Source organism: Boleophthalmus pectinirostris, unplaced genomic scaffold, assembly GCF_026225935.1.
Source record: "Boleophthalmus pectinirostris isolate CB_2022bp ecotype Guang Dong unplaced genomic scaffold, ASM2622593v1 HiC_scaffold_12, whole genome shotgun sequence".
Lineage (NCBI taxonomy): Eukaryota > Metazoa > Chordata > Actinopteri > Gobiiformes > Gobiidae > Boleophthalmus > Boleophthalmus pectinirostris.
Window position 1 is genome coordinate 15,242,155 of NW_026571018.1, and position 26,243 is coordinate 15,268,397.

The window sequence follows — 26,243 nt, forward strand, 5'->3', positions numbered from 1 at the left end:
TCTGCCTTAATTGCCTAATAGCATTGCAGCGTGAATGCCGCTTACATTAAAACACTTTAACATTAGCGCCTGATTGGAAATGTGATGACAACACCATATCAACAAATTACAGCGCAGCGCTTTCTTCCGCAAATGGCCACAGGAGCGCCACTTCTACTCTCCCAGATTTGAATACCCACAATTACAGCCAATTTGGGCGGAATTACAAGACAGACCTGCAACGGCCTATCCTCCAGTGGCGAGTGCTACAGGGCTCCGAAATCTGCAGCTCCGAGAAACAGAGCGCGAGTTATCCAAGTGATTTACGCGGGCAATTAAAAACTCATTTCAATTTCAGCGCCAGTCAGGCAATCTAAAGTTTTGAGTCTGACCACATAATTGGTAAATATACTGGGGAACTGAAAGTGCTACTGTGACCATCGTTAATGCTTTTGTTGGGTACTTTTAAATCCAACCTATATGTGGATTATAAATTATAGTTATTGCCTACTTGCATGTAAGTTTGACAATCGACCTTTTATATCATAATTATTAAAATACAGGCTAATTAAAGCAGTATTGTCCTATCTATAAGTACTCAGATGTTAACATATGTAGGCCTTTACGTCTGTTTATCAGATTTAGGTCAACAGATCTACAAAAACATGAGTATATTAGAAACAAAGATCAATATTCATGCGTTTAAAAATGATTAAAAATTAGGACTGTTGTCATATCAATTAAGAATTTAGAACAAAATATTGTGTAGGCTATTTTGAAAAGGGTAATGGGAAAAAAGTCCGTAAAATTAAGTCGTAATGTAAAGTAAACAACAAGGAACGAGTCACGTTGGATAGACTAATATTACAATTGCTTATGAAGTTAAGTTTAATATCCAATGAAGCCCAAAGAGCTAAACTATTAGTAACACAGCTCAAAACACCTGTTGTTATATCGGGTACTGTTCATAAGTTAAAATTTCAGGACGGGATCTTCTATAGAAATAAAGCAAGTTCCCGGTCCATCGTCGTTTATTTGCAACATGTTTGATTCCCCACTCGCCCCTCACGTCTCCCAGCCAATAGGAGACAAGAACCAACCTTTCTCAACTCCCTCGTGCGCTGCAGGCTCTCTAATTGGCTGAATCCCAAATCAATTTACCCAATCCTCTACTCCAGCCGAATAAATACTTGTTGGTAACGCGCCCTCCCACCGCTGTCCATCCTAGCTCACCGTAGTGTCATTCACTGATCAAACACAGCGCAGAGGTTACGTTTAAACCGGAGGAACTCAGAAAGGACAACGCTCTGATGCAAGTATAGAAAGAAACTAATCAAAATGAGCCTAAACTACGCTTCAGCGGCGCCCACGCAGAGGTCCACGTCGTTTTTTATTGAGGACATTTTATTGCACAAGCCAAAGCCGCTGCGAGAAGTCATCCCGTCGCCTTTCTGTAACTCGCTGGCCTCGCGTATGCCCATCTTGGAGTATGGATACCCGCTTATGCCAACGCCGATCCTGGCACCGCACCCGCACCATCCTCTGCACAAACCGGAGCACCACCAGTACTTCTTCACTTCTGGTAAGAGAAATAAGCGAAGATGTTAAGTAATAAGATCTAAAATGTATGGCGCAATTGTTATTATTAGGTCTGTGGTATTGTAGTTTTATGAAATAGTCTACCACATCATCAACAATGGCCTAGTTTTCACCTCTGGAAAACATTTAAAGCTATGCCTTGAGATACAAATAAATAAAAATACACAATGTTTTTGTTATTGTAAGTACAGAGGATGTTCTTGGTTTATTTTCTTTGAATGTTGGTTAATTGTCTTGATTTTACTGACCAATGACACTGTTTGATTTCTATCTTTATGTTGGTTAAATAAAATAGCCATAGTGGTCCTGTTATTAAGCAATGCGAGGCGACTGATGGTGTGATTTTGGGATAAACAAAAATAAATTGAACTGTATAGGCCTAGTTTTTCTTTAGAAATAGGACAATAATTTTGTTACTAATTGCGAGATCGTGTCAAGATTGTTTTAAACTATGGTGATACTTGTTATGTTATCAAGGAAACATTCAGTTGTTAATATATTTATTTAGCTGGGTGTCTTGAAAAAAACAAAGCGATTGTTTCCCGGTTTTATTTTTGTTTTGTTTTAGTGTTGCGAATTTATTTTACACGTGGTTTTACCCTCAGGGATGCAGATGCCGGCCCTGTTCCAGCATCACGCAGAGCTGCCCGGGAAACACTGCAGGCGGAGGAAGGCCCGCACGGTCTTTTCTGACTCTCAGCTGTCCGGGCTGGAGAAGAGGTTCGAGATTCAGCGGTATCTGTCCACACCGGAGAGAGTGGAGCTGGCCACGGCGCTCAGCCTCTCCGAGACACAGGTAAACCCACCCAGCAAAAGCTTCAAAAGTATGATGGGTCAGGTGGTCAGGGAAAGGCGGACAGTAGCCTTCGTCTATAATGTGGAAAAAAAACAATAAAAAACTAAACATTAGGCCAGTCAAATTATACAAAACACTGTGCGTAAAACGTGCGTAAAAGTGTAACATTCTTTACACGCGTGCTTTTGTACACGTTGTTTTTTTCATCAGATCTGAATATAATACTAGGCTTTATCAAATAAAATGTTCAAATTATAGTTATAGTTATTTTTAGTTTTTAAACCAAGATAAAATGTAGCCTTTTATTTACTCAATGCGGAAATGAAGGCAAATATTGGCCTTAATTCATTCTTACATACCTTAGGCTGTTTCATTTCTGTGGTTATTTTCCTCTTCCTAATTAGGGCTACTTATTTTTGTATTGTCCTGCTATTGGTCTACCTAAAAAATAAAGTTTAGTTTTACGTAACTTTGTACGTCCCAAGGTGAAGACGTGGTTCCAGAACCGGCGCATGAAGCACAAGAAACAGCTGAGAAAGGCCCAGGACGAGCGCAAAGGACCCGGGGACGTGGACAGATCTGCGGAAAACTCGAGTGAAGGAGAACTGAACGACAAGAGCAGCGAGGAGCTCAAGCACGCGCTCGAGCCGGACTCGTACATGCTGGACGAGCACGAGGAGGACGACGACGACGTGGACATTGAGGATGACATTTGTTCCCCGGAACATCTACTATAGTAGACTGTTCTTCACCAACGACAGACTCACGGTACACGGGACTTTATACAGTTGTGTAAATATTAGAAAATCTCAAAACATTGCCTATATTTATTAAAATGTTGTAAACAATAATTCATATCGCTCTTGAAATAAGCATTTTATATAATTTAGCCAACAAAATGTTTTACCATTATTATTATTATTATTATTATTATTATTATTATTATTATTATTATTGTGTACAAAAATCACGACTGTTGGCTTTGTAATATAAACGCATGTGCCCCATTATTTGCACTTTTACACTGTCTGTTATAGTTTTATGTTCGTTTTTTATTTCTTTAAATGTACACAGCGAAAGATTACAATAATCTTTCCATAAATAATTATGTGAGATGTAAATACATTATATAAATATAGTACAGCATTACAAATGATTCATTACACTCTTTTTTTTTCTTTTGGAAATACTTTCGTCCCTCAATATTCCGTGTGCGTAAAGCAAAGCCTTTGTCCGCACTAGCCAAAGCTTTTCTCCTCCAGTGAGTTAAAAAGGCAGTCAAGTCGAATATGTTGTAACAAGTGCATTATGGGAGCGATGCGCGCAGCCAGGCGCACAGCGGTAATGGAGGCGGCGTGCGCTCTGCGGGCGTTCTGTTTCTGGAGCTGTGCAAACACCGAATAATGACAAGCCGCCAGTGCATCCCGGTGAACTGCTCACTGCGACCCGGCGTCAAGAAACCCGCTGTTTTCCACACTGTTCTTCAGTGACTCCTTTGAGCTTTTTTTTTTTTTAGGAACCAAGTTTAAATATGATTTTCTACATTGATATGACAGCTTTAAGGAACGGTATTTTTTGTGATTCTCTCAGTCCATATACACACATGAACAAAAGACACATTTCAGATGTATAGCTTTCTTTTATTAACAAGTTAAACATAATTTAACAACAAATGGCCTGTGTGTAACATAAATATAGTGATAAAATATAGAGACCATATAATAAGAAAAATACAGAATGCATTAAACATAAAGTGATAGTGTCAGGGGTCATAATTTAGAAAATTTCTCTTCTACTTAGCCTGAACATTAAAGGTGTACATCAAACTAATATTAGGCTTTAGTTGAATATTATGGCTTCATAGAACAAATAAAAATAAATAGAGCTATAAGCTTTTTGGGCCCTTTTAAAGGCTCATTTGCACAACAACGCATATTCCTGTGTCTTCGTTTTATATTGCGCTCCTGTCTTTTGAAAAGCAATTTATCTCATCTTCAAAATGCGCTGCTGATTAGCCGAGAGTACAGGGGGGGGAAAAAAATGGATTGGAGCAGGCCATGCAGAAGGTGATCAATTAAAAGATTAAGCGTTTTGCAACACATGGACGGATCTGCATTTGGGCCTAATAGCAGGACCATCAGCTCATTTTCACGAAGCCGCCGCCTACTGAAAGCGCCTTTCTCACATCAAAGCATCTGCCTTCGCTTCCCAATGGGCAAAAAGGGATGCTAATTTGCCCCCTTCATCTACAGCACTGAAAGACCCCTTCAATTAACTGGATTTCAATGGCAAAAACAAGTAGGTGGGAGCAGGGAGAGATGCAAGGGGACTGGGTCTGGATGGGCAGCGGCGCTCATTAAATCAGAAAGAGCTCCATCATTTGTTCCAATGGCGCATCTGAGGACTTAACACTAAAAACATAGAGCTTCAAAGAGTCCATGATGGGTTAAATAGAGACTATAATCTAATTAAAATATTGTACAGAGGTAAATAGTGCTTTGATAATGATCTGAGGGTTCTATTAGTGAAATGAGAGGCTGGAGAGCGGTTTGTGTCAGGGAGGAGTTACCACTTAAAGCGTGGACACATTAAGTAGGACCAGGGACAGAATCAGGTGGCCTTCACACTGGCAATTCCCATCTGAAATCACCATCTGTAAACTACACAAATACACAACTCATGTCTGTTTACAACAATATCTGTGTATAAGGCCACGCTGCAATAAGTAATATCTGAATAAGATCCAATTAGTCAAATTAAGAAGATTTCATTGACAAGTAAAATTATCTACCAGTGGATTAAGTTTTTTTTTTTGAAAGGTTCTATATTACACAGAATTGATTCTTGTGAGCTTTAAGGCATGTTTACTCATCAAAAGCATGCCCAGAGTTGACTTGTTTCATTCACACCTGTTTGAGTAATCCTTTATTTTTAGTCTGTCTACATCTCCAAAGCTCAAAGTGCTCTGCTCCACCTTGTGATGTCATGAAGCAGTAGTTTTTTACCTTTAGTTCAGTAAAGATTGGCAGTTCCAGGGATTTAATTATCCAAATTATTCTGCTGAAAGTGTATGGAGCTTTTTCTGTATTACCACATGACATCACACGGTGGAACAGAGTGTTTTCTGTTTGAGAAAAGGACAACCTAAATATGCGGGGTTTGTGTGTTAAACGTGTGTATGAAACAAAACACCAGGTATGTTTGTGATGAGGAAACAGTATTATAACATAGATTACAAAATAACATAATATGAGTTCTTTCATTCAAACAACATATGATTTAGTTTCTTATATCAAGTTTTAAGATTTGTTTTTCTTACTTTGTTGTAACTAGCAGTATTTACCTCTTTCCACTGTTTTAATTACAAAAAGACTTGTTCCATTGGTAGATCGTTTTAGTTGTCATGTGAAATTTACTCAAATCAATATAACATGTTCTTAATTCCAGTAATTTTAACAAGATTTTAGTTTTTGTAATGTACATGGGAGAAGACTAAAACAGTATGTACAAATGTCCTTGAAAAAAAACTAAAGAAATATGATTATCAAAAACATCTGTGACATGTTTAAGTTAATCCATGGATTTTAGAGCAACTGTAGTATTTGAAAGAGAAAGTATAATGAATTTTAAAATAGCTTTTTATATCTAAAATTTTTCCTTGCCATGCATTAGTTTGCCTTTTTTTTTTTTTTTTTGCATAATAGTCTTTGTCAAAACCTGCACAGGTCTGAACAATAAGAAATCAGGTTACTCACATCAGAACTATTTACATAATCTGATAACTCCAGTCAGATTTTTGGTGTACATGCCATAGCTAGAGAGTGCAATTCATATTTTCAACAACTATTTTGAAAGTTATTTGTAAATTATCATTAAGGTATTAAAAAGGACAACTGGATTCCACAAATATATATTTAGGCTGAGTTCTTCTCTCAGCCTGAAAACACTCTCTTCCACCTTGTGATGTCATGTGGTATTACAGGAAGCACTCCACTGTGTTTTTAAACTCCATACACCTTCACTAGAATCATTTGGATAATTTCAGCCCTGTAATTGCCAATCTTTATTACACAAAACGTAAATGGTACCTGAGCTTTGGAGATGTAGGCAGAGTAATAATAAGGAGTTACTCAAATATGTGTGAATGAAACAAAACACAACTCTAGGGATGTTTTCAATGAGGTAACAACATTCAAACATGGCTTCAACCTAACAAGAATCTATTTGTGTGTAGAACCTTTAAATATTCATTGCACATCCCTAAACCGAACTTGTTTGTGAATATTTAGCCACTGATCTGTGTGAAATATTTGTTTATTTACTACAGCAAACACATGTTGCAGGATTCAGCTTTTTTTTGTCACACTGCACTTATGCTGAATGCGTAACATTTCCACTGCCTGTTTCTCTTGTTCATGCCTTTTCCTGAGCAGTTCCAGAGTGGTCAGCTGGGACAGGTCCAGTCCCTCCACATACGGCGCATGCTCGGTGAGATTCACCTTTTGTTTGTCTTTCTTTTTTGACTGGACCGGGGCAAGCGGTTTGGCGATGGTTTTAGCGTACTCCAAAGCCTGCAAAAGACCAGATTTATGATGAATGAATGGTACCCAAGAAGCAATTTGTATATTGCAGTTTTTGTTTAATTAAGGCATTTAACAGGTCTATATTACGCTAGTTTCTGATCTGTTATAATATTATTTCCTTATCAAAAATATAGCTGGTGTTTTGGTTCATTTGAACATTTTAACACACAAATCCTGCATATTTAGTGATTTGGATCATTTCAGCCCTGGAATTGCCAATCCCTTCAAAACTAACTAATTTGAAAACTACCACTTCCATCACAAGGTGGAACAGAGCATTTTGAGCTTTAGAGATGTAGACAGAATAATAAAAAGGGGTTACTCAAACATGTGTGAATGAAAAATGAAAACTCTAGGTATGTTTTTGATGAGGTACTAACATTATAACATGGCTTAAAGCTCATAAGAGTCAATTTTGCGTACCATAGGACCTTTAACTCAATATTGTTGTATCCAAGACACTTTTAACACTTGACTATAAGAGAAATTATTGTGAAAATGTGTGAAATTCTTCGAGGCAGAATTTTCTTTTCAAGATATATGGAATTTGACATATCACAAATAAGAGGCTACTATTTCCTGTATTCAAAATAAACTTGATATTTAAGCAGAATCACTAGTGTACAGAAAAACACTTCTGTAAAAGCAGAGAGAAGTTAAATATTTCACACAGTCTGAGATGGTTTTATTGAACAGATGCCTTAGTCTGTAAAATGTGATTCAAAGCATACTCATTCTGGGCCTGTTGTTCATGTTTTTAATGGATATTGTAATTGCAAATTCAAAGTAGAGAGTTGTTTTCTTTTATCTTTTCCATGTAACTACTATTTTTAAAGGTCTCATATTACTCAAAATTGACTCTTGTGAGCTTTAGGTTATGTTATCTTGTTACTTCCTCAATAGCATAAATAGAGATGTGTTTTGTTTCATTCACACATGTTTGTGAATCCTGCTGTGTAATCCGGCTCTAATCCTGTTTCGCCAAGGCTCAAAATGCTCTGTTCTACCTTGTGATGTCATGAAGTGGTAGTTTTCAAGTTACCAGCTCCTTTTATATTCAGTTCAGTAGAGTTTGGCAATTCCAGGGCTGAAATTATCCAAATTATTCTAGTGAAGCTGTATGAAGTTTAAAGACACAGTGGAGCACTTCCTGTATTACCACATGACACAAGTTAGGAACAAATTTTTACATTTGAGAGAAGAATGCAGCCTAAACACGCAGGATTTGTGTGTTAAACAAGTGTGAATGAAACAAAACACAATTTCAGCAGTATTTTAAAGAAAGGGCAAAGAGAGACATTCACCAATTCTCAGATTCTTGTTAAACAAAACATGTTGATGATGTAAATACAGACCTTTAATCTGGCAACTTTCTTGTTGGCTTCCAGGTCCTTGGCTGGTAGACAGGGACTCCTAATCGTGGTTTTGTTCTGCTCACGGATCATATTTGAATACAGCTTCTGCCTCCTCATTTTCTCCGCATGTTGATGGTAACAGAGGGAGAAGAGACAGAGCAGATTATGAAAGGGTTTTAATTAACGGAGCCATTTCTCCCTTAAGGCCCTTGCTCATTGTGCGCACTCTCGGCTCAACCTCTCCACAGAGCGCAACAAAACCCTAACAGAGCCATCCATTCAAGGGGTCTTTCAACATTTACACATATCATTCGCTAATAGGCTTGGCCCTGAAGATGCACGGGGATCAATCTAGTGCAAATTGGCCAAACATGCTCACTTTTTACAACTGCAGATTAACAAAAGATATATCAAAGCACAGAGAGCACTTAACTTCTTAGGGGGAGTCTCATTTGCTTTGTAAATGTAATTTTAGCTGCAGACACGGCCTGGGAGCCTTTAAATGTGGACTCAGACAAATGAGAGAGGGTCAGTGGTACACAATGACACCAATGGATGCACTGTTTGAGGAGGCACAGCCCATTGGTCTAACCTGGCTCACCAGATTGATGTGTGTAGCACTGTGAATTGAGTTCTACACATTATCAATTTGGCATGACTCTCGCTTTAAGGGATCAGAACCTATCAGGATGTTCAAACTAAGACGTCAAGCTGATTGGTCAAAGCCTCACAACAGCGGGAGATGAAATTTTTACTTAAGTTAAATCCAGTTGAAGGAAACGCAAAAACATATTTCCTGTCCACAAATGCAAAAAGTGCTTCCGTCTGCGAGTTTTTTATGGACAAAACAGTATTTTTCACTAAAATGAACTGAGCTACATCTGTTGCATCGCCATGTTTGCTTAGGTTCATTAAGGAGCCACAATGCTGCTCTGTGACTGGTTCAATTTGTGAACTCACAAATCTCGCGTGAATCCATTTTGCTGTTCAAATGCTGCTAGAAAGCTCACACAAATGATCAGGCTGGTTAAGGAGCCAGCTGTATGGCCTATTATTAGAACATTAGATACATAGCCTTATGTTATAGATTACTGTTAGTGATGACCCTTACTGTTTTCTCCATAGCAGAGTAGTCTGGTCCAAGGCCTCGAAGAGTCACATCAGGCTTCAGCTGCTTGTAATCTTTCAAGCTGTAGGCCTAAACAGAAAATATGTTGGAGACAAATAATTATATAGTTATAGTTAGCAGATATGGGTAGTTTTGTAAGTGAAATAAACAATATACATGTTTTAAAGGCAATGATTTTTAATACAAGGAAAAATTATTTATAATAAAGGATGAACAAAGACTTGAAGGGCCCATATGTTATAGAGTTGTTTCTTCATCACAAACATACCTGGTGTTGTGTTTTGTTTCATTCACACGTTTAAACACACAAACCCTGCATATTTAGGCTGAGCTCTTCTCTCAAACAGAAAATGCCCTGCTCCACCTGGTGATGTCATGTCAGGAATTGCTCGACTGTGTAAACGCCAGACACCTTGACTAGAATCATTTGGATGATTTTAGCCTTGGAATTGCCAATCTCTACTAGCCAAAATGTTAAGGTAGCTGTTAACTTGAAAACTACCACTTCATGACATCACAAGGTGGAACAGAGCATTTTGACCTTTGTAGATGTAGACAGACTAATAATAAAGGATTACTCAAGTTATGTTTATGAGGATGTAACAGCATTACAACATGGCTTAAAGCTCACAAGAGGCAATTTTTCATAATATAGGACCTTTAATTTATACAGATATAACAGCATAATAGCTTATTAAAATTATTCAGGCTTAGTAACTACTTAAACTTAGAGGTTAATCCTACGGTAAGGTATTAATAAAGTAGTTACTAGGCCTCGTTCTTAATAAACTAAGGCTGTATTGTAGTATTTCCTGTCCTCTTTCTTGGTTGGAGATATAGTGTTCTTCTATGTACGGTAACACACAGGAGAGGGGCACATTTTTCAGATATTTTTGGGTTGAACAGAGCAAGCTGACCTCACAAAGAGTTCTTGACATGAACATTTCACAAAGAGGAAATAATAATTGTATCTTTAATACACACAAGAGTACCTGTTTGTTAATGATAAAAATAACTTATTACTGCTGTGGAATAAACTATATAAATGATTATTATAAGCTCTGTATCCATTTCTCCCCCATGCCTTGCCCTAATACAGATATATTGTAAAAGCAGCTCTCAGAGTTAAAATAAGTCCACTGTGTACTGTTAGTATCTAATTATAAAGCGTGTTTATTGTCCGAGGATCAGGAAGTGCACGTTAGCATGCTAGTTGTTGTTAGCTTTACCCTCACTGCAAAAATCTCTGGTCTCTGGAGTTGTGAAAAGCGCTTATAAACTCATCACTGTGAATTAATTAGGATGCATAAGGTAAGTAAGGAATAACTTTGGACTAGGGATGTAACAATAACCAAAATATTGTGATATTGTATCATCGGAGTTCTCACAATAACATCGTGGATCATCACAATATATCGAATTATAAGTCTCTTTGCTTAAATTAAGAGTTATGGTACAGCAATAGTTTAAAAAATACAGAGAACTACATCGACCATGATCCTTTGCTCTATTTCAGTGCAGACTACATGAAGAAATAAAAATTCTAAGCACTTTTAAGTGTTAGTTATTTGGATTAAGTCTTGTCAAGGCATTTTAAGAGGAAAAAGTAGCATATTAACAGTTTTATTAACCTCCACAAAATATCACAATAAATATCATACCGTGAGATGTGTATTGTGAAAACATCGTACCAAGAGATTTGGATATTCTTGCATCCCTAATCACGAGCCTCCCCACCATATCATAAACTTTCCCACGATATTGCAATAAATATCGCGCCGTGAGGTTCATACCGTGACGATATCGTATCGTGAGACTTAGATATGGTTACACCCCTACTTTGGACCACTGCAAACCTGTACAAACATGTTCTGAAACACAAGTGATTCTTATATTAATTTGTCAGTTCATAGACCTATTTTCCATTTTGCCCAAACATGTTTAAAATATGAACTTTGAACAGAATCCTAGTATTAAAAAAACTTGCAAATCTAATTGCAATGCTGGTTAGAAAAAATGCAGTTGATACTTATTTTGCAGCTAAAATCATCAACATTTTCTGGGGTTGTGATGCTTCAGACAGGCTCTACTCTGTCTGAAGCTCTTACTCAAGTTAGATTTAATCTGAGCATTATTTTAACACAATCTGACCAGAAAGCGCGGGCTTGGCTGGAATTACACTGGAACAGGTGAGCTGATTTGTGCTGTTAAACAAGTCTCTCAAAAGTCTGTCGCATTATCAAAAAGAGAGCTTTCTTTTGATCACAGGCTGCTAAAAATGTGTTGTTTAAGTTTGTATTTTTTCTCATGTTTTCAGATGTACTACTTTTTGTCTGTATTTACTAATGTGTGCATTGTGTCACCATGGTAACTGCTGAACACTCTGTCAATAGAGATACATGTAGAACACCTCAAAGTATCAATTCGACATTTTTCCCTAAATCGCAAAGTTGACCAAGACCAAAACAATTGCAATTTCAAGCAGGATTTTGAGTACTCCTGAGATGTACTGAGAATTAGTGATCAGTCACAGACACAACGGGACACCTATTCTTTTCAAACCTCCAAGTTATCTGCTCCGGGGCCAGTACGGTGATCTTACGGCTTAAAGCCTTGTGTAATCTGGTCAGACATGATGGGGGGAGGTAGGGGGAGAGAGGGGGCCTGGTGGGCGCGACAGGAGGACCATGTGAAGGCTCCAGTGGGCACAGAGGCCTAAGCACATAATCGTGGCTTCCGGTTTTGGGCCATTGTTCTGTTAAATCGATCAGAGTGCGGCTTACATAGAGAGACATGCAAGCAATTAGTCTCTCTGCGGTGACACTGCTTTCGTATACTGTAGCGTTTTACAATTCACTGTCTCAATAGCAGTGCAAGGCGTAAAGGGCACCTCCCACTATCAGCAAACAAGCTTTCGTGAACTAAAACCAATTCATTTCTGTGTTATGTATGAATTTATTTGACCTGTTTCTAAGCACTGTCAATTTAGCTTATTATTATCAGGCAAACTTTACACACCACCCATATTACGCTCTTTTCTGATCTGTTATAATGTTGTTTCCCCATCAAAAACATACCTGGAGTTTTCTTTTGTTTCATTCACACATGTTTAACACACAAACCCTGCATATTTAGGTGTAGTTCTTCTCTCAAATGGAAAACACTCTGTTCCTTGTAATGTCATGTGGTAATGCAAGGCGTACTCTTCTGTGTTTTTAACTCCATACACCGTCACTAAAGTCGTTGGATTTCAGCGTGGAATTTTCGTAATGGTAAAAGTTAGGGAAAACTTAACCTGAAAACTACCACTTGGTGACATGACAAGGTGCAATTTTGAGCATTTTGAGCTTTGGAGATATAAACAGACCAATCTAAAGACCAAAGGATTAGTCAAAGATGTGTGAATGAAACAAAACAGAACTCCAGGTTTGTTTTTGATGAGGTAATAATATTACAACATGGTTTAAAGCTCATAAGAGTCCATTTTGTATAATATAGGACAAAGGTGCACTTTGCAACATTTCTGGTGGGACCTGCTTGTTTTCATGGAGATGTTATTGCTTTACCTGGAATACTGGATTATGATATATACTGCCCTCTAAAGGCAAAAGACCTTAACTCGCCAGAGTGTGAAACTGAAAAAAATAACTCTTATGGCGTTCTGCTGGGGTTCCTCGTATTATTTTGAATGTTACGGTTGTCATAGCCCTTTATTTTCTTGTTACAACAACTGATTTGGCTCACGATATTTATTCACATGATAAAGGAAGTCTCAAATACCCCCAAAATGACATGAACTAATTTTTGACCAAGCATGATGTTACAGCGTTCTGCCTGTATAGGGCAGTATAAGCTAGGCATTAAGCTATTTTGCATTTATTCACTTCCAGGTGTTTTTATTAATTGAAGAACTAAAGGGTAGCTGTTAACATGAAAACTACCACTACATGACACCACAAGGTGGAACCGAGCATTTTGAGCTCTGATTAATCCTGCATTATTAATCTGTTTACATCTCCAGACATGTGTGAATGAAACAAAACACAATTCCAGGTATATTTTAAGGAGGTAACAGCATTATAGCATGACTAAAAGCTCACAGCAGACACTTTTGCACAGTATAGCCTCTTTAAACTGAAAGTTGGCACAACCTCAAAGCCGTACCATACAGTGTACACTTTGTAGACCCACCTGCCCTGTCGCCGTTAACAAGCCAATGATGAAGCTATGAAACAACAGAAGGGCAATAAAAGAATGGAAAGACCGATCTTTAGTGAGGCCGTCCTGCACACACTCTGGTCTAATCACCTTATCTCCCAACACATCTTCACGTGGCTTTTCATCATCTTATACCAATTAAGTGTATCTTAGTGGAGCTAGACAATTAGGCTGATGTTTTGTGCCCCACTAGAACTCTCAGTGGATTAAGCAGGGCCTGTATGGAGACAGCTCAGGGGATTATACGGGACTTCAAAGGGACATTTATTTGTGTAACCTCTTGTATGTAAGGATTAATGGTCTGTTCCATTCAATTTAGGAATCCATGTGGCACTTTTGTGTGGTGAAACTGCATAATGTGTTTTTCTAACTAACATCTACAGGTTGTTCAAAGACTATTGTGTGCACTGAACCTTGCCGAAACAATTTAAAATTCATGAGGATTAGAGAAAGCGTTTTGGGAGTGACACAATGCATGCTGGTTTAAGTGTGCGATGCATACTGGTCCATTTGTTGCTGTGTTTGGAGTGACTACTAGTTTATATTTAACTGAGGCAAAGGCAAGTCTGGTGGCTTTCAATATGGTGTTAGGTCATAGGAGGAGCTTACTGAGCTGGAAGGAACAACAATTGTCTATATATTGGTTCTGAGTTAGGTAGGCCTGTTACGATAATCACAATACCAAGTAATCGTATTCATTTTTGAAAGTCAATATTTATCATAGGAACTTTGTTTTTTTTTTGTACTAATGGGGATTTTTTTTTTTTTTTTTTTTTTTTTTTTTTTTTTTTATGATTAGATTTGAGATGTAGAGGGCAGAATAAATTACTTCTATGACTCATTATATGTCAAAACTAACATACATAAGTGTTTCAAGTGTTTCTGCTAATTATTTATGGCAGTTTTATGTTATGTAACCATATTACATATTTACAATAGTTTTTGGGCATAATTTTGCTTTAGGGTTATCATGTCAATGGCATGAAATTGTTTCAATATTATTATTTATTGTCTATATTTCATATATACTTCATTCTTCAAAATGTGTTATTGTGACAGACCTAGAGTTAGGCTGTCATGTACTCATATCTACAACCAAAGGCTCAGTTAAAAAAATGTACATACTCTGGAGTCCTTTTCTTGCGTCCTTTCAAACTATGGAAGCGAGTGAAATTGTCTAAGAAGTGCATTCCATGTTCTGTTTAATTTAATTTCAATGTAATTTATTTTTATGTAATTTATTTATTTAGTTTAGTTTATTTTGTTGACACTACCAAGTTTGTTTTTGTTTTGTTTTTTTTTTTTTTTTTTTCATCATTTATTTATTCTGGTAACGTTTACATAAAAAAATAAATTTAAAAAAAGGCTTTTGTGTAAATAAAGCTCAATAAAAAAAAGTGTACAATACAACAAGGACAGCCACCAACCTTATATGCAGTCTGTGTTTGCAACTGCTTCTTTTTCTCCGTCTGCACAAGGTAACCATCAGAGACTCTTCTTTGGCCAGACTGTGTGGAACGTAACTCATCGTCCTGCTCTGGTCCCGGCTGGCCTATAGGGGGCAGCACTTTGTAGCTGGAGCCGGAGCTTTGGGCAGTGCTGGAGGGTGAATCAGAGAGCAGTGGTACAGTCTGGTCTTCAGAGACACTTTCCCTTTGGTCCTCTTCCTCAAAGATTAACTGTTCTTTTACTGCAGTCAATCTGAAAACAGAACATATCATCAGCTAAATAGTCTCACATTTGGGACAGTTAATTTGAGAGGTTAAACATAAATTGGCTTTATTGGATTGGACAGCTATAGTATACAAGGGAGAGAGGAGAAATGGTAGGGATACCTTAAACCACTACACCAGAGTTGTCAAGTTTGCTTCTTTATAGCATCTATATGGCTATATGGGCTTTTTTTTTTTTTTTTTTTTTTGAGAAAATCACACAAATTTTGAGTCACAGTTGTGTTTTTCAGTTTCTCTGCAGTAAATAGACCCAGTAATGACTGCAATACAAACTGTTAATATTTCAAAGCAGACACTACTGAAAATATATGCATTTTGATATATGCATCATTAGCAATCGCTCAGCTGCCATACACAACTTCTAAAGGTACCTGGAGTTTTGTTTTGTTCTATTCACACATGTTTCAGTAACCCTTTATTATTAGTCTCTCTGTTTCACCTTGTGATGTCATAAAACAGTAGTTTTCAAGTTTACAGATATATCTTTTACCTTTTGTTCAATAGAGATTGGCAATTCCAGGCTTGAAATCATCCAAATGATTCTAGTGAAGGTGTATGAAGTTTAAAAACACGGTGGAGCACTTTCTTTATTACTATATGACATCACAAGGAGTGTTTTCCATTTGAAAGAACAACTAAACTAACTAAACTAAATATGCAGGGTTTGTGTGTTAGACATGAAACAAAACACAACTCCAGGTATGTTGGTGATGAGGAAACAACATTATAACATAGATCAGTTAACAGCATAACACAGCCCCTTTAAGTATAGTTGGCTCTTTTTATTTATTTTTGTGGGGCTGGAATCGCTTGTTTGGGGATTTTTTTTAAGGCTTCATCACTTGTTGCTCTCTGAATCTGGCAACGATGCATTATGCCGCCAGTGAGCACAGGGCATAACTCCATATACATTTAAATATTATAAATAAGTTTGGCTTGTAGCACAATGTGTACAACAATAACGTGTAATCGTGTAGATGCGTTTTACCTTTGCCATTGTTCTGGGATGTTCTCCAGGTTCCATTGGTTTAGGTTTGTATGAAGACCACTAATACCCTGATAAGCCATGGAGGGGTTTTTGTGCCTTGTTTGTGTAATACCTGGACTCAGAGAGATCTGTAGTTCAGGGCTGACGTGTGGATAGGACAGTTTGATGATAGACTGGGGTATTTGCTGTGTACTTAACAGTGGCAGATGTGGTGTAGTGTCGAGGTTAATGTTGAGGTGGATGGTAGGAGACAGAGGCTGGGATGAACTTGGAGCTTTGAGTCTTTTTACAGCGGCTTTTGTTATAGTGGAGCTCAGCCTGTGTCCCTGCTCGGCTCTGACCCCTGGGGCCAGAGGCTGCAGAGGTCCAGATGGAGTTAAGTCTTCTTTCCGCTCGGCTTTCTTCTCTTTTCTCATCGGCCTGACCTGAGGTTAGAAAACAATTAGGCGGATTATAATCTTCTTCTAACATAACAAGCAAACTGTTTCTAACATAAAATTACATAAAATTGATTCTTGTCAGCTTTAAATCATGTTATAATGTTGTAACCTCACCACAAACATACCAGGAATTGTGTTTTGTTTCATTCACACATTTGAGTAATGCTTTATTATTACTCTGTCTACATCTACAAACCTCAAAATGCTCTGTTCCATCTTGTGATGTACTAAGTAAACAGCTACTTTTTACCTGTAGTTCAGTAGAGATTGGCAATTCAGGCCAATCTAGGCCAGACCTTCCAGATGATTCTAGTGAAGATGTATGAAGCACTTCCTTTATTACAACATGTCATCACAAGAGAGGAACAAGGAGTATTTTCTGACTGAAAGTGTGTGGGTTAAACATGTGTGAATGAAACAAAACTCCAAGTATATTTTTGATGAGGCAAAAACATAATAACATAGCTCAGAAAATAATGAACTATAGGCCCGTTACAAAAATTTGTATATTAGTCTGTGTAAATTACAGTAGTTAACTCTCGCTATCAAATCTAAATCCGACTTTGCAGAGACACAAGACTGAACTGTAGTGGAGCCTAAATCTTTGCTTGGACGAGGTGGCGTAGTCGTCTCCTCTGCATCATCGAACCAAATTAGATCTGTGGAGCGGTGCGAGTGTGCATGAATGAAGCTGATTTAGAGCACACATCCTTGGCCCTTTCCACAGGGGAGAGCTCGACGGCTCTGTGTACAAGCGATACTGCGGCTACTCAAGTACTTTAAACAATAATGCCTCTCCCTCATGTTTTTGTCTGTTATCCCACCCACTGTTGCTACACTTTTATAGAATTAACGGGTCTTTAATAAAAACTCAAGCTTTTTGATTGAAACGTATTGATTTGGGAACTTACCTTTACCTGCTGTGTTTTTGGCAGCTCAATCTTGCTTTGAATGTCGGAGCTGGAGGTCGCTTTTGGGGCTTGCTGTGCCTGTAAAAATAGAAATGTGAATTAGAAAATAATAATGAAACACAACCGCCACATGTGATAAAATAATATGGCTGAACGACTTGGGAAAAATATGTAATTGCGATTTTTCACAATTATTTAGATAGCGTTTAGATTTATGTTTTGATAATAGGATTCTGTTCAAAGTTTATATTTTAAACACATCCAGAAAAATTGATAGAAAGAATGAAATATGAACTGACAAACTAATACAATCATAGTCATATTTCAGAACATGTTTGTACAAGTCGAAACTGCAGGATTAGAATATTTTATGCAGAATAAAACAGGATATTTTGTTGTTTGTGGAGGAAACTATGGATTGCAGCCTTTGAGATTTGCTAATTGTGTCCATTCAAATTGTGATTTTGATTCAAATGTGAATAATCTTGTAGCCCTATAAAATAACTTTTCCTTTTTCTACATTGCATATTTCAATGTTCACCATAATATTGTCTGCAGCTCCAGTGGTTTCTAATGCACCAGTTTACAGCAATGAAATACATTGTGTTAATGCTCTAATGAAAATCATTTAGTCAACTTCAAGACCCCCTTCTGTGGAGGAGGACCATCTGAGTGGATCAATGATATTGACAGAATGGAGACTTTTCACTGAATGCCACTAATACTGTGAGGGTGTATGGGTGAAGGTCAGGAACATGGATCCAATTGTTACAAATCTATCAATAAGCATTTTTATAATAGGCGGACATCCACGTGCTTTATTCTCCAGACCCAGGGCATATTTGTGGACATGTCTTTTTGACCTTATGGTGCTCCGATGATTGTCTAAGTCTGAGTTGGTTTAACAACAATGAGACACAAGCGCTAGCCTGGAGAGTGTCAGAGTGTAGTATGTGATGAGCCTTTCACCTGCACCCATCGGCCCGCACCGCCGCCTTTTATCACCCATTATAAAAATCCCAATCAGTTGGAGCAAATGATCAAGCCACATATTGCATTTGAAGCATGATAAGCAGCGTAATATCTTCTCTGGTAAATTGGGGGGCCCGTAATTGCTTCTCAGAGACCATATCACAACAAAGTCTGGCAATCGTGGCAGGCTGTATTACCCCCTGTACCGGGAAACATCTGCTTTTCCCAATGAAGACTTCAAAGGGGCTGCGGATTCTTGAATTGCATTTAGCTGCTATTGTGGCCGGCCCAGGTAATCTTGATTAGGTGTTTTGACTGAGCCACGGTATACAGTGGTAGAGAGCTCCCCAGAAGCTTTGGTCTAAAGCTATTAAAAGATTGTACATTATGTTCCCCCTGGCTTTGAAGTGAGGGCCTGTGAGAGGAGCAGGGACTCGGAGGGGCTGAGTGCAATACTACAAGATTGATCTGCTACTTCTGTCTTTATCAAAGGAAGACCAAGCCAATCATCGCGACTGACGCTCTGCCACTTGGCCCAACTAAACATTTGCTGCATTAAGAAATTGTGTACATTTAATAACAAGTCTAATTATCACAAGTGGTGTTGGCTGGGTCACTCTCTTCAAAAGACTAAGATTAGGGTAAAAGGCTCTAACTACTTGATTGTCTGGAGCCAGGCTGATTGAGTAAAAGGATCCCATTTGGACCTGAAGACACAGATTTCTGAAAAGGAAATGGATACGGAAGCAAAGTACAACTGAAAGAAGACTGCTTGTAAGGGTTATCTTTGACTTGAATTTGAGTTTGTACAGCCTGGTCTTTATGTATAAAACTTACTGTATATGTATGCCTGTCTGTTTTATACATCAAACACAATTAATCAAATAAAAATGATATTATATTCAAAGTAGAAGCGTGCAAACGTTCAGCAAATACAGTGCTATATCAGTCCAATTTTAATCTAATCAATAGGTGACTTTTTTTTCCTATTTTATTCTAGGTTTAAAACTGTTTATTTGGATTAATGTGTGTTTAAACTTAGTGGAACAAGTGACCTATATTTAATTTATTTATTTATACTATTTATATATTTATTTAATTCAGCTTATAGAGATTAATGCCACATAAAAATGACAGAACACCAGAATCACAGAACTCATATATGTATATCACAGTACTACAAGCAATAAAGCATAATGTTGTTTTGTCTATTTATCTATTATTCATTTTGTATTTAGACTATGGGGGCTGCCATAGTCTCCTGGGAAACGCTGGATTACTTCTTTAGACCTTTTCAACAACGCATAAAAATTGTGCACATTGCAGATTTCTCCCCTTTTTCATACCCTCTGTCCCCATTACAGCGACACGCCTTTGAGGATACAAGGCAATAGAAAACTAATAAGCGGTTTCAGACGCAAAATGACAAAACACAATGTGCATGAGAGGCAACCGGCCCTGGCTCTGTTTACCATGGCACAAAGATAACAGCTCTCGACTATGTAAATGGCAGTGATAGGAGAGGAAGCAGCGCGCGGGGCTCAGATGGGTGCACAGGCTCGGGGGTATTACAGACAGCCAACAGTCTGGTGGGCCAACAAATGGGGACTGGGGACCTTCACAACCAATTATACCACTGTGCCAGGTGCAGGGTATCTGAGAGGCTATTGGTAACCATGCTTCTCTGATGTTCTTGTTGTACACATCAACTCATAATAAGGAGTGCATTGCCAGACATGGTCCTTTTCAGACCGTGGAGGACAAGCACATGAAAATAGCTAGCCTCCTCAACTAAATTAAATTCCCAGTTTTGGTCAGAAGACACATCATTGAATATTCTCGTGGCTCTGGTGATGACAGTAAACCACAGATACATGACAGATACCTGCCCAGTACAAATAAAGAGGAAAAAGCGTTAAATATAGCTTGATTCAATATAGTTTTTGTGCGTCACTGTGGGACAATTGTACATTATACTATGAAACAACCACGCCAATCTGCAATATATTTTTACATTATATTGGTTCTGAATCTGCTGATCAAATCATCAACCTTTTTTCCACTTAACTCTGTCATAAAAGCTTCACTGACAACTCCACACTTAAAATAAATTACTGTTAAAAATACGCCCCATACACCTGTGTTTTTGAGGTTAGCAACTTTCAGTATAATAAAAAAATGTTTAAATCGCTTCTCTACTCTAACATACATTCTAATATAATGTTGTACTGTCCAGTCCACTTGTAAACTACAACGAACTGGCACACTGTTTGTGTTCATGTGTATGTGAAAACTCCTCTGAGAATGCTGTAAATGAATTGCCCTCTGTGTCTAATAAAGTTTTCTGAATCTGAATCAAATGTATTGATCACATATTTTCAAAGATACTTCAGATATGTCAGCATTACTAGACACAAAAGCACCTCCACGTTACCACCATTACTAATGCTAGAGCAGCTCCTGGTGTCAGCTTCTGTCATTGCAACAACTAAACACTATATAGGAGTAGTAAAGTTGCAGGACGTTAAACTGCATAGAATACTGAAGCAAGACAAATCTCCTGTTTTCAAAGGTTCTAGTTGTAAACTTCCACCCACATCCATCCACCTCTGCCTCCGCCTACACCAGGGTGCACAGTAACGTGTCGGGCTATTTTTTATTATCTTAAATTGTATATTGGTAGAAAGGGTTAAATACATGGTCTGTCAGTTGTTCCACTAGTTCACTGTCCATTTAATAATTTAAGATGATTTAATGCAGTAAAGCATGTTTCAAAGATTGTACGTCACCAAAAAATGCTGTCAAATCAATCTTCATTGTGATTGCTCTGCTCTGGTCTGTTTGTTAGGGGATTCTTGAGCAGTTCAAAACTTGTTTAAACAAATGAAAGGCAGATGTTTAACTGCAAAAATGCACATATTGCTGGGTTTAAGATGACAGCACAGCATTTTGTAGGGCCATATTAATTAATGCAGATGGGGCAGCTAGAATTAATATTGTTAAAAAGCAAAATGATGTTGTAATATAGTGAGTTGTTGTGTTTAGTCAATAACTGAAAATACCAAATTCAGGATTTGTGAATTCACTTTTTGGATGTTTCATGGCAAAGTACAATGCAATCAAAAGGAAATACTGTCTCTTGCTCCCATATGGCATTATCACCTTCTAGAATCTGAAATTTTCGAGTGAAGGTGTAAATAGACACTTATATTTGACATAGCCTGATCATTAATATCTTCAGTGACGTTACGTAAATATAAAAATTTGAGAAACCCTCCACTTGTATGAGTAATTGTTGCTGTTTGTTTACTCTTATTGACCTGTGTGTGATGGTGACTCACGTGAGGTGCATCCTGGTGGAACCTGGAGTATTCTAGGTCTTAACATGTGCTAAATCTGGACTACACAATTGCTATGCCAGTTCTAAACCAGGACTAACCCAAAGGAGGACAGAAATGTAGATGTAATGTAATGTAAATTGACTTAACATTCAGCAAATATTTGAAGAAGACGCCTATCACCTGAAGTTGCATTTGAGAAACCATATTCTAGAGTACATACCCTTAATCCATGGGGTCCTCTAAGTGCATGGGCCTTTACATAGGACCCATACTTTGTCGTGTTACGTCCCAGGGTCAGTTTGTTCTGCTTCACTATGTCCTTCTCCTTTTGTGCTTTTGCAGTTTTGTCCATTTGTCCTGGTTTTACTTGTGTGTGGTTTTGATTGTGTGTGACATGTTCCTCTGTTAATGCTGAAGTAGCACTATTATTTTCAGTTTCATGTTTATGGTTTTCTTCAGATGGTCTTAGCTGTACATTGGTGCACTGAGCGGGTGTAGGTGTAGAGATTGCATTATTGCATCCATATTGTGGATGCAGAAGATATGGCTGATCACAGTGGAGGTTTTGAGGAATCATCAGTTGCTGACTTGTGTCAGTCACCAACATGTATCCATCCTTTTTAAGTCCTTCTTTACTGTTTCTGCAAAGGTGTTCTTCTGTGGAGAGAAAAGATTCATCCACAGAGATGAGGGGACCCTCCCGGGGCCATCCCACTGCTTTGGAGCTCATCTTTGGGTTGGTCCCATAGTGCAGGTGTGAATAGACATCATCTGGGAACACCTGGCTTCAATGACAAAACAGACAACAGCAATTATGTCATTCAACTCAGTGTTTATCATTTAACAGAATCAAGGCAAACGGGAGATATCAAATCCAAATCCACACATAGGTATAATTACATAATTAGTCAAATGACATGTAATTGTTGGTAAACATCCTCATTAATGAGATTTCCATTTCTAAAGGAAACTGCAAACACATCTTGACACATTGTAGTCCTCTGGCAGGGTCAGCGGAGCAAGAGGCATGAGAGCATGATTACAATGATGGGGCCTTTAAACAAAGGCCAATGGGCTGTATCACAGACTTTTCAAATTGAAACAGATGAGAGGGATTATGAGGCTGTAGTTACAGATAATTTTCGTATTTTCACCTCCGAGCTCACTAATGAGAGTGTGTTTGAGAGCTACTAGCGGGGGAATGGTTCACAAACGGCAATTTTCAGCTTATGAAATGGCCCCAAAATTGCAGGCTAAAATGCTCTTTCTGATGGTGATGAAAAGATCTCATTAAATAAATAGCAGAGAGCCTCTTTGTTGTGCTTACACAGGAGGACGAGGGGAGCCTAATTCTACGGTCGCTCATGTTGTGTGTTGGGGGAGGGTTACCTAGGTGTAGGGCCCTTCACTTCTTATGAGGCCAATAGGGTAAGGGATGCCTCACTAATGACTTACATTCAAACAAGTTGTAGAATGCATTACAGGCTACATGCAGCTGGGCGCTGCCAATACAACACAGCCCTTTATTTCTCGCCCAACATACAAATACAAAAGGAGAGAGAAATAGTGTCATATTGTGCCAGTGAATGAGGAGATGAGAAATACTCATACGGTCTTTGCTCAAACATCCGTTATAATATTTCAAGTTGGAGCTGTGAAGTATGGAGCAAAGGGATGAATGGAGCATCCTAAATAGGAATCTTTCACTTGAATGAAGAATGCCCAATGGGTTTGTAAACTATGCAATGACAGCCATTGTGTGAAAGGGTTTACCCGCTTTGAGGAGGCAGTGGAGAGGACTATGAGAACATGATGATGGGAATAGGATTGTGTCCACTGTCTGGCTTTATGAAATAGAGCCTTTTGTCAGAATATGTCATGGTCATTTTCCCATGAAACAATGTACTTTAGAAGCAGACCCACACTTGGTGGGCATCAATTCACTCGGGTTAATGACAGGAAAATGGAAAATGCCCCCTTTCTATTTTGAAGAGAAATGACTATCACATAGTGTCTGAAGGAAGGCGAGAGGAAACAACTAAAAGGGTGCAAATAAACAGATGTGTCAGAGTCCTCGCCATAGACACCTTTGCCTCCTGAAAAGAGCCTTCACAAAGAACACTTATTGTGATTTACCTGAGCCAAAACAAAAATCTAATTTCCCTTCCATAAAAGCTGACATTATGAAGAAGGTGAATTTAAACATTACAATAGGACTCCCTTTCATGTATGTCATCAAATGACTGACAAAAGCGGCTTTAAAGTCTATTTTTGTTGGGCAGTAGTGTTTGTTTACCTGCTAAATGGATTTTGGCTACCTCATTTTAAACAGAAATAAGAATCACTTTTACAAAAAACTGAAGGTAGCCATTTTCAGACTGATTGTGAATATATGCTTTTGCATTACATTTACTTTAAATTATCATAGTCACTGGTTATTCTCTCGCTTAAAACAAGCCCAGTTGTTACTATTGTCTCAATGTTTTGTTAACTGTCACAATGGAAGCCTAATCATTTGTGTTTTAGCAAGAACAGATATAAGTGAAGGACTGATGATGAATTACATTGTTAGAATTATAGATGGTTACACAAAAACAGTATGTTAACCTGCATTTGACTTGATCATTTATACATCACTTGTTACTGAAGCCCCGTTTGCATGGTGATCTAGTCTGTTACTGCCACCTGCTGGACAGTATAGTGATCTGATAGTAATCGATGTAGTATAATAGCCTACCTGTTTGTAATGCTCTCATTTCTTTCATACTCCACATTTTGTCCCTGTGGCAGAACAGGTTGGCAATTGGACATTTCTAAGCTGTCAAAGACCTCCAGACCTTCATCATCATCATCACCACCTGAACCTTCATTTGTCTTGTGTGAGGTGCTGACGTTGTTGTTGAAACACACAGTTTTCACTGGAGAGCTGTTGCTTATATTCAGCTTTAGCTGCTGTTGATAGGCTCTTTCCTGGACCAGGCTCTCTGTGTCTGACTCTGCAGGATCCCAGTCCAAACTCTGGCCCTCATAGGACTGTTGAGAAGGTTCTTTTGTCAAACACTTATGGATGTTCCTGTGCCTCTTGTTCATGTTGGCACAGGACTTTTCCCACATCTGGTAACTGATGGAAGAAAATACACAAGACATAAACAGGATTAAATCACTTATGAAAAATGTTTCTCTCTCCTCACTGATTTCTCCCAACACTCAGGGAACAGTGAGCCACTGTCTTCAGTAAAAAATGAAAGTGAAAATCACTGGCTAGTGTAAACGATGTGAACGCTAATGTTTAAACTGATAGGTTGTCAGGTTTTTCAGATTATTATTTTAGGTGGTGGGATCATCTGATTTGACAGTGTCATCCCTCCAGTTCCTTCTATATTACATATACAGGAAATGTCGATTCTACATGGATTAGATATATACTATGCTAATTTTAGTGAATCAGGTGGCTTGTTTTTGAAGATGAGTTGAAAATGGCAGGAAGTAGGGCTGAGTTCTCAAACGGAATGTCTCGATCATTAAAACACAACATTCAATCCAAAAGACAGGGACAATTTAATCACAATTAAGGAACGCTTTTTTCTCACAGTTTAAATATTAATTTAACACAACACATGTGTTCTTATTTGTTTGCATTTGTCAAATAATAATTATTATGTACAGAATTTATTTTGGCCTAACAGTTTTGGAATTACCTATGTCACATGTGCTGCTTATGTCCAGCCAAGTGAAATTCATAAACTTTTCCAAAATTGTCAAATATATTTTTCACAACATAATAAATATACCTGTGATATGTTTTAGCAAGTGAAATCAGTAGTCTAACCTGTCAAACGCTCTAATTTACGCACGTAGGAAACTCAATCATTCCACCCCTAGCCTACTTGTAATGTTAGTTAAAATGATATAATATATAACGTTATAATGACACAAGGGTCGAAAAAAACAGCACATTTTGCACACTTCGTTGGACTAAAGTTAGCTAGCCAAGCTATGGCAAGATCGTAAACATTCGGTGAAAATTTCCCTTAGACAGTAGGCAATTAAAAGAAACTCTGGAAATAATTGTGACGTGTTATATGCTATCGCTTGTTAAAGCTTGTCAGAAATAAAGATTCCTATTCGCAGAAAATTACCACAGAAAAAGAACGATGTAAAAACCCACCTGCGTTCATCGATGTAACCATGGAAACCAA

General features: G+C 38.0%; 3 protein-coding genes across 3 annotated transcripts; 1 reads left to right on the forward strand and 2 right to left on the reverse strand.

Annotated features, from left to right (window-relative positions):
• Positions 1-1,213: 1,213 nt before the first annotated feature.
• bsx (brain-specific homeobox) lies at positions 1,214-3,111 on the forward strand. Its single transcript, XM_020920609.2, has 3 exons — positions 1,214-1,561; positions 2,184-2,374; positions 2,860-3,111. The coding sequence occupies exons 1-3, from the start codon at positions 1,318-1,320 to the stop codon at positions 3,109-3,111; spliced, it is 687 nt and encodes a 228-aa protein (XP_020776268.1). The 5' UTR covers positions 1,214-1,317.
• A 3,532-nt stretch (positions 3,112-6,643) lies between these two features.
• Positions 6,644-8,441, reverse strand: LOC129407544 (jhy protein homolog). Its single transcript, XM_055149059.1, has 2 exons — positions 8,313-8,441; positions 6,644-6,945 (listed from the first exon to the last, which is right to left on the reverse strand). Exons 1-2 carry the CDS (start codon positions 8,427-8,429, stop codon positions 6,721-6,723), a joined length of 342 nt encoding a protein of 113 aa, XP_055005034.1. The 5' UTR covers positions 8,430-8,441; the 3' UTR covers positions 6,644-6,720.
• Positions 8,442-9,393: 952 nt separating this feature from the next.
• LOC129407495 (uncharacterized) lies at positions 9,394-25,150 on the reverse strand. The gene is made up of 6 exons (XM_055148723.1): positions 24,782-25,150; positions 22,265-22,829; positions 17,732-17,809; positions 16,381-16,805; positions 15,087-15,360; positions 9,394-9,510 (listed from the first exon to the last, which is right to left on the reverse strand). The coding sequence occupies exons 1-6, from the start codon at positions 25,132-25,134 to the stop codon at positions 9,394-9,396; spliced, it is 1,812 nt and encodes a 603-aa protein (XP_055004698.1). The 5' UTR covers positions 25,135-25,150.
• Positions 25,151-26,243: the final 1,093 nt, after the last annotated feature.